This window comes from Gossypium hirsutum, chromosome A11, assembly GCF_007990345.1.
Source record: "Gossypium hirsutum isolate 1008001.06 chromosome A11, Gossypium_hirsutum_v2.1, whole genome shotgun sequence".
Classification (NCBI taxonomy): domain Eukaryota; kingdom Viridiplantae; phylum Streptophyta; class Magnoliopsida; order Malvales; family Malvaceae; genus Gossypium; species Gossypium hirsutum.
This window is the reverse complement of record NC_053434.1, coordinates 6994405-7003536: the sequence shown is the minus strand read 5'-3', so window position 1 is coordinate 7003536 and position 9132 is coordinate 6994405. Positions and strand designations below refer to the sequence as shown.

The 9132-nt window shown below is 31.7% G+C and overlaps 1 protein-coding gene across 1 annotated transcript; it reads right to left on the bottom strand.

The window, feature by feature from the left end:
* Positions 1 to 570: 570 nt before the first annotated feature.
* LOC107922708 (uncharacterized) lies at positions 571 to 6871 on the bottom strand. Its single transcript, XM_016852842.2, has 11 exons — positions 6526 to 6871; positions 5199 to 5361; positions 4765 to 5057; positions 4090 to 4170; positions 3300 to 3779; positions 3059 to 3194; positions 2762 to 2924; positions 2502 to 2630; positions 1605 to 1799; positions 1008 to 1130; positions 571 to 907 (listed from the first exon to the last, which is right to left on the bottom strand). Exons 2-11 carry the CDS (start codon positions 5351 to 5353, stop codon positions 794 to 796), a joined length of 1869 nt encoding a protein of 622 aa, XP_016708331.1. The 5' UTR covers positions 5354 to 5361; positions 6526 to 6871; the 3' UTR covers positions 571 to 793.
* Between the last annotated feature and the right edge of the window lie 2261 nt (positions 6872 to 9132).

The window sequence follows — 9132 nt, the reverse complement described above, 5'->3', positions numbered from 1 at the left end:
GTAGCTCTTGCATTAGCAAGTATAGCTTCTGCTTTGGCCATTGCTCGGTTGAGCCGACTTTCCCCTTAAAAATCAGAATCCGCACGTGTTTCTTGTGTTCCGCTTCTTCCTGAAGATCCATGGACTTCTTTATGCCTTTAGGTGGTGATATGTCTTTGATCTCATAAAGCAAGCACTCTAGTCCCGAAACTGTTTACAAAGGCCAGTAGTCAATAGCATCGAGGATGTTCTTGTTGAGTGCATCACACCCTTCGAAAGTCTTGTCAAGAGTGATTTTCCCGAGTTTGCTTCTCATCGTCGTTTGCTCTAATTGAATGACTGCAAATATAGGATCTTCAATGCCATAAGGTGCCAATAAAGGATCCACAATCCTTATATAAAGCAGTCCATCAATGGCTATTGGGACATAGTCCTTTGTTTTAGTAGTTTGATCTGATATGGCGATTGCTTGCTCCTTAAGCCAATGCACATACTTGATTTTATCAACTATCGATGCCTTCTGATACAAGTTGACACCTATCTATATTGATCAATACAAGTACATATAAATTGATATAAAAACTGAAATGGTACGCTGTTAATTCCATTTTAATTTTTATTTTTTTTCTAAATCGGTATGTATCGGCCAATATAATTGGTACTGTTAACGAGAAATCAAACATTTTATGAAATATATTTGCAGTAAAGCTGGTACTGTAACGACTGAGCTTCCACAAACGAAATTGATCCTCCATACAAGAGTTTCTAAATTTTACAAGAGTCAGTATCCTCCACCTCAACCACAACAACCTTTTCAGGCATCAGAAGCTGTTCGAAGTGTTGGTATTTGGCCATGATCAGAAAAGTCGATCTTGTTCAGTCTCAAACAGCACAACACTTGCTCCGGAAGCTCCTCTTGTTTTTGTGCCTGTCAATTGAAGGCAAAGATCATTAATCCAAAGTTTAAACATTTACAAGTTTGAAGGAAGTTTACAATATTTAACAAAGAACCCAGACCAGGGCGATACCTGGATGGTTAAACCCAGATCAAGAATTCCATTCTTCAATCGATCTCGAAACGACTCAAGCCCCTTTCTTGATATATAACTGAAGCGATGAATGTCCAAATCAATCTCAAAGTAATTTGAACCCTGCATGAGAAATAGAGTCAACACCCTCGTAATTGATTGTATGATGCCAATGACTTGGCAGTTACAACTAAATATCATATGAGCTTTAAGTTCAGAAAAACTAGATGGAATTCAAGCTGATAGAAAACGAGTGTTGGACATCAATGCTTCAAGAAAAATGAAGAATCCAAATGACATTTGTGAAGGTTTAATATTCTTATGAATTTAGAATGGCCTCAGTGTTTGCCGAGTATGCTTCTAGGCTGAAACCCATTGGCATTATCTCAAGGGACAATATGATATGTTATTTGGTCATCGAATAAGTTGGGACTACCTAGTGAATTCAGTTATGCCCGTAATACAAGACCGGTGTGTCGAAGTCACATCATAAAACAAATTCTGGTTGATCATAGTGCTGTCTGTTTATATTCCTAACCTATTCGTTCAACTAAACACTGACAAAGCCAACAAGCAAAGTAGAAACTTATGCTATACCTTGTAAAAGTTGTGCTGCGGGCGTGAGAGAACTGGCTTTTCATTATAAGCATTTACGAGTTTCTTTTCAGTAGAACTCAAATTGAGGTCATCAGGATTAACCAACCCAGCCATGATCTTTAACCTTTCTCTGAAGGGAACGGTAGAGTCTTTCGCAAACCCTCTAACCTTTTCCATCTCATCATCGACCAATTTCTGGACCAAAAGCACAAATGTTTAAGAGATAGTACAAAGTGAAATAAAAAAGTGGCTAATACTGAATGAATAACCTGGAAACATCGTAACATCAATTTGAAAAGATAAGTTTATCCTATATTCTTTTATTCACTGTTCAATTTACCTATTCCATTCTAGAACTACAAAATACCAAACAAGAGGCATCCATGTCAGTCCCGAGTCGATGAAGCTAAGACATACTTCTACCACAGATTTTCATGTCTAGAAGTCTATGTTACTTGAACTTGGGGGTCTCAGATATGGGTATGTACACGGATAAGTTCAACATCTTCTAACTTTTTTCCTATATTTGAAGGACCCTAGGAGTGTAATATCCTAATCCCATGTCAGACATCGGTGTCGACATTGATACTTATATGAAGAACCAGCACAGCATAAGTAGAAATAGCATCCAAGTGACAACAAGTTTTAGTTTAATCTACAAAGTGGGATTCTCTAGCAGCAAAGAGGAATAGCTCAGAATCATTTGACCTGAGAAACTGGACTAAGGACCCTTCTAGTCCTGACTACGGGTATTAACAACACTTATCCTCAACACGCTGCAAAGTACAGTAAGCCTTGGGAGTTAAAAGAATTTACAGAAGGCTAAGGGCATGACCTTGAATAACATACAAATTAAATAAAGACACATGTCCTGACAGCAAAATGTTATAATGTTACCTTGATGCTCTCCTGATATTGAGGCGAGATGAGCCCGTCAAAATTCTCAGAAACTTTGAAATAGAGAACAAGACTCATTCCTTCACCATCACTATCGCCAAGGAACATTGCAGCGGGATAAGTAGGCAACTGCAAGAGAACATGCAAGACAAATCACTGAAATGACATTGCCAGGAAGCCTTTTTTTAATGATTGAATTCCAGTGCAATATTCCACCAAGATACATCACAACAATTAAATACGGACATTCTGAAAAATACCTGAATATTAACAATTAGAAGAGGGGGCACTTTCCCATTTGCTTTTACATTAGGAAGCTCAATATGTTGGGCAATGTGATTTATCTTTGTCGGGCAGATAAACAAGTCAATGCCTATTGGCGTATAAGGGGAGAAATGTCGTGCCGGACATTTCCGTTTATCTCTAATGGAAAAATAAATAAAAATTTCTCAGTAAAGATCAAATGGATAGAAATATAAAATCATTATAATTGTGAACTTCATTGGAAAGATACCAACACAAATGGTAAAATTCAAGGGTTAGAATAACTAGCATACTTGAAATAGGTCTCGCCTCGAAGTTTAAAAGTTGATGGTGGAATATCGGACCAACATCCTTGACTCGCCTTCTCATCCTTGCTACATGGAATTATATATCCAGCTTTGGGACGATATAAAAATCGTTTTGATGCACCTGTTATCAATAAAGTCAACATTATATTCTACTTTAGGAGTTATCATTGAACTCAATAAAATACAAAGCAAAACTTTGGAAACAAAATTAACTCAAATTACTTACAGTCCTCAAGTTTGTCTTCTGCATCATATGATCTCCTCTTAAAAGAAAGTCTAAAAACTGCTGATTTCCTTCTTTGGGATTGTGGAGCCAAACCAGATGTCAAAATCTTCTCATTGAAACTCACAGAAGGAATCATTCTTGATAATCCGGGTCTTAAGTTTTTCTCTTCAGAATTACGCCTATCCTCCTTCAGACCTTTAAAGCTTCCGTAAGGATGACCTAATAGTTTCTTCTTCCTATTACCCATTTCATCGGCCTTTCCGAAGCGCGAAAGCTCATTACCCTGGCTACTAATGTGAGACAACCGATCTGTTTCTTTAGGTTCATCTTTGCTCATTTTACCTCCATCTGTCTTTAAATAACCTTCATGGTATTCTTCGTTTTTGCACTTGCCATCCATGAAGCACGTTGAACTTTCATACTGAAGCAGCTGCCCACTTGATATATTCCCAATCGCATTGCTCACTGATGGAAAACCATCTGGAAAAGAAAAATCCAGACAAATACATACATAAGACGGTCATAGATGACTAAATCTTCCCATTGTACGTGCATACTAAAAAACAGAAACCAAGAAAAATTAGCAATCATAAGTATTTGATATATTTAGTAACTGACATTGTCTAAAATTCAGCAGATGCAGAAAATTTTAGACAAGATAATGAGTACTAGTCTCTTATGATGATTCATAGTTCGGCTCCACATTGTCCCATTGCTATATCATCATGCTTTATTTTCTATTACAGAACTCATTTAAATATGATCAAGGAAAGGTTGAATCTTCCGTTACCTCCATGAATGCTGAGGAAATCGTCGTCCGAATCAGATTCAAGAATACTAACTGAATCAAACCAAAGATCCTCTTGGCAAGCTACAGCAGAAAAAAAACTTCTTTTGGTCAGCTTTGATTTCCATTACTGGTATATACTAAAATCTAGTGCGCAAGGACCAAAAGACAAAATCCTCTTAGTAGGAATCTTTTTTGGAAAAAGGAAAGGAAATTTAGAACCGAAAACACCATGGGATCTTGACAAAAACATGGTTTTTAAGACAGTTCATTGCACAGAATAAAAAGTTCACTGGAAAGTATAAGGAGACCAACTATGTTACTTCAACTATTCGTTTTTCTTCAAGTTCCCATGGTTGAAAAATATTCGGACATGTGTAAGAAGGTATGATCCTCCACATATATGGAAAAATTTTTAATTTTTGAGCATACCCGTATTGTACATATACTTGGAGAAATAATATAATGTACCAAAATGCTTATTGTATACTATCATTTACATTAGTTCCTTTTTAACAAAATATTTATCACAGGACACGACCGGAAGTTATAGCAATTCTGAAAATATAAGTCCCTTTGATTTTGGAAAATAATTTATACCCTTTCTTCATAAGTTTTTGGTAACCTACTATATTCTTCAGCAAAGATTATTAACATTGATGAAAAGAAATAATATACCATTTGTATCAATTTGACTAAGATGCCACTGAAATTGAGTGAAATTGAATGTTGAGCTTGAAACCTCCGATCTTCTACGAGTAGTGGTTGCACCATTCTCCATATGTAAATATTCACTAACAGCTATATCTGTGACACGAGCATCACTATTTCTTTTCTTGGTTCCATCTGTGATGGAACGGGAAACCTTCCCACGGTGTTTTCGGAACCGATGACGGGGCCTTCTCAAATTCTTGATTCTTTCAGCAGGTGCTGATACACAACTCCCCATAAGACTGCTTAATTGCAGAACCCTGGTTTAACACCAAATATTGTTTACATTAGATATGCCAATCATTTTGACGGAAGCCGAATTTACTGTAAAAAGATTATATAACTTGCAATTAATGGTAGAAATTATCACATAATCAATCCGGAAAAAAATGAAATGTTACCATAGGTGAAAATATATATATATATATATGAAACAATCATGACCACAATCATCAAAACTCCTTAGTTGACAGCAAGCACTCTTCATTTTGTTTAAAGCACCCGTGTCCGGCACATATGCAAACAAAGGTACCGGGATGTGATCCTCCAAGGACATATCCAAGTCTGAATAACATAGCATATTATAAAAAATATATAGATTTTAAACAACTGAACTAAGGACCCAATATAAAGTCCTCAGTTAATCATGGATTTCTAGAGCTTAATCCTGCCATATTCATTAAATCAGAAAAAAAAAACATTTTAGGAAGGAAAAACAAAAATAACCTTAAAAAATCCAAAATCAACAGGAAAAATATTTTCTGAAAACTAAAGATGATCAATGTAAAAAAACCCACTGTTTTATCTTGAAGCAGAACCACTTTGAAGTTTAACTATAAATCTAAAATGGAAAAACTGAAAAGAAAAGACAGCATAGACTCCATATCCAATGAGGTTAAAGAGACAAATGAAGAGGATTGAGGCAACAAAAACAATATAATTTTTTCTTTTTAAAAAAATGAAATCTGTCCCACATTAGAAAGAAATATGAAAAATGCTCAAATAACTGAATGTGAAAGTGAAAACTGAGAGCTAAAGCTAATCTTATAAAACATATATATATATAATATAATATAAAAAGCTAAGAAAGAGAGTAATTTTGTACAAAAGAAAAGTTTGGATCAAAAAAAAAAGGGAAATGAACTTTGAGTAATTTAATTATATAAAATAATTAAAAACAAAGACTAAATTGAAAAAAGATTTGTTTTTCCATAATGAAAAGGAGCAAAACAATGTTCAAACTTCAAAGAAAATTATGTGAAAAAGACTTAACAAAGACAATATTAATAACATATTTTTTATTTCTTAGAAAATGATAAGAAACACATACAAACTTTGATCCAAAACTGGAATTTGGCAAATACATAACACAGGCAGAATCAATCTTATATTCAAAAGCAAATATGCTTAACCCACCCCCCCCCCCAAAAAAAAACTATCAAAATGAATATTAAAAGTCAATGCTGTTACTTAAAAAAATTTAAAAAAAAAACTTCGAATCTAAAAATGAAATTACAGGGAAAAACACAAATTTTATTAGTTGAGAACTTTGAATGTGATGGGAAAAAGAAACAAAAGCAAATATCTTTACAAAAGGGGAAAAACAAAAATGTTAAATGAATATTAATGCAGACATTTTAAGCAAAACCCAGAAAACATAACAAATTACAAATAAAAAAACACAGAAAAGTTAACCAAGAAAAATGGATCAAATTGAAATAAAATTACCTTTGATCTTTTGTGTTCTTCTTTGTCCCCAGAATGGGATCTCCCTGCTGAGAAAGCAGAAAAAGAACACAAGGGACAATCCAGGTCGGGTCGGATCCAGGTACAAGGGGTAGAAGATCAATAAAAAAAAATCAGCAAGCACTGATTTTAAAAGAATGAAGAGATGAAAGAATATAAAGTGGTAACAAAGGAATTAGAGAAGAGAGTTTGATGGTCGAATAGGAAGAGGTTTAAATAAATGAAGGGAAAAAATGGTGTTGGAGTTTTGTTGTTTGTCTCCTCGAATTTAGCTTTTGTTTTAAAGCTTCCGTCTTTTTTTACTGTTCCTCGTTTTGATAGTGATAATGGTGTGTGAACGCCATTTCTAACTTTTTCTTTTTCCTGCCAATTTCCTAATTAAAATAAACGTCATATTTTTCCGGCTAATGATTTAATAAGTAGTGTTTAACAAGTGTAATTCAATCTGAAATAATCATTTAATCAACTGAGAGTTTAATAGAAAGAAGCTAAAGCTGAGTACAATCAATTTATTCAATAAGTTTAATATATTAAAATTTTATTTTTGGATATATTTCGTAATTTTTAAAGTTGTGTTTAATGGTGTAAATTGTAATTAAATAATTTTAATTTTTTTTTTCAAAATAAGTAACAAAAGCATATAATTTGGCAGTTCACAATGTAATAAGAATAAAGTATTTTATATTTATTGTGTTATTCTCTTTCTAAACATATATCCATTGTTTGATTCTTGATTTAGTAAAGAACAGTATATAATTTAATTAAATTTAGTTTAAATAATTTATAACAAATACTATTTAAATTAATTAATTAAAATCTGTAAAAGAAATTCAAATTATTTAAACGACATATAATTATATTTTTAAAATTTGAATCACATACATGTTTGAAAAACTATAAGGTAATTGTTTATAATTATTTCTATTCTTCCCTTCTATCCTAAGAATTAAAAATGCAATTAGGTGCTCCAAATACATCTAATTTAATAAAATCTATTAATTATGATATTATCTAAACACATAATTACACCTAAATCTAATTATTATATAAAAAGATAATTCACTTAAAAAGTTTTACTGTAATGTAATCGCAATGTTTGATTAATGATTAATTTGTCCACAATAAACTTTGGTTATTTAATAATTTTAAAATATCGGTTTAGTTATTAATTGAAGTCCACTACTCAAAGTATATGTGTACAAGTCCTTTAGACAGTTCAGTCGGACCCCAAGAGACTTTTCCGATTATGGACTTCATTAAAACTCTCTAATAACTCAAATTCTACTATTTACAACTATTCAACACTTTTTTTTTTGTGGGAGTTAACTTATGGATATACACTGTACGTGTGTATATATATATATGACAAAGAGAAAATTATTTATTCAAAATATGGATTTTTTAAATTTATTTATTTATTAAATTTAAACTTATTAATATAATATTTTTATATTTTTATTTATATAAAAATTATTTGACATACTAACTTATTTTGCTTTCAAACTTTATAAAAAAATTTATTTTTACTTTTCATTTGGTTTTTCATCTCTTTTAGTTCTTAAACTTTTATATATTTTTATTAAATCACTTCAAAATGAATAGAAAATTAACGTCTTTTAACATTGCTTACGTATACACATGAATTACACATCAGCATTTGATTAATTTTTTAAAATTTACAACTAAAAAAATATAAAATTTATTTTTAAAAATTAAAAATCATTAAAATTATTTAAAAAATAGATAAATATTAGCGTGTCATCACGTAGTAACTCACATATATGCTACATTAACATCATAAAAATATAAAAATTGTTTTAAAATTAAATATGGTGATATAGGTTATTATTAAATATTTACTTTGAAAAATATAAAAATTTAGATCCATATGTGGAAGTAAAAATAATGAAAGAATTATAAATAAAATATTTGCAACTTTTGGTTTTGAACTTGACTTAAATGAAAATCAAACCTAATTGAACCGATGCATAGATTCCATCGACAGACCATCAATTTAAAAAAAGGAATTGAATGTAAGGGTAAGAAATATGTTGATTACAATCCAGGTGTTGAAATTGTGGCTAATCCACAAAGGGAAAGAAAAAACCAAAACAAATCCGCAAGATTTGTATTTAACATAAAAATTAAAATCCCATAATTAAATCCAGCTCTTCTTGCCTCCTTCAACCACTATTTTGTGACCCCTTTTTCCACCCAACTTTCAATTGATTTCAGAGAAACTTAAGGTGCAAAAACGTCAATAAGATAGCTGGAATGTAAGAACGGTGAAATACCATAAATATATATATTTTTTTTGGGGGGGGGGGGTAACACAATCTTTTTTGCGTATCATTTTAATAAAACTATTTTATTCACATTTGATAGAATAATTAACTGTATTTTTTATATTTTAACAGAAAAAATGAATTAGGATTAAATTCAAAACAAATAAAAATATCCGGTCATCAAATTCAAATCCAAATTTGAATGGAAGTCTTATTATGTGCATTATCTCTTGCTATTTCATGTAAGGTGAATGGTCACAATCTCATAGTGAAAAAGGAATCCACTTTATTCATAGGTTTGGAC

What these genes read in the sequence shown, in the direction of transcription:
- LOC107922708 (XM_016852842.2), bottom strand. Translation starts at nt 5,353, where the DNA reads ATGTCCTTGGAGGATCACATCCCGGTACCTTTGTTTGCATATGTGCCG. An exon ending in TAGTCAAATTGATACAAATG is followed by an intron (nt 4,171 to 4,764) that starts GTATATTATTTC and finishes TTTCTGCTGTAG; the next exon opens with CTTGCCAAGAGGATCTTTGG. An exon ending in TTCTAATTGTTAATATTCAG is followed by an intron (nt 2,631 to 2,761) that starts GTATTTTTCAGA and finishes GTTCTCTTGCAG; the next exon opens with TTGCCTACTTATCCCGCTGC.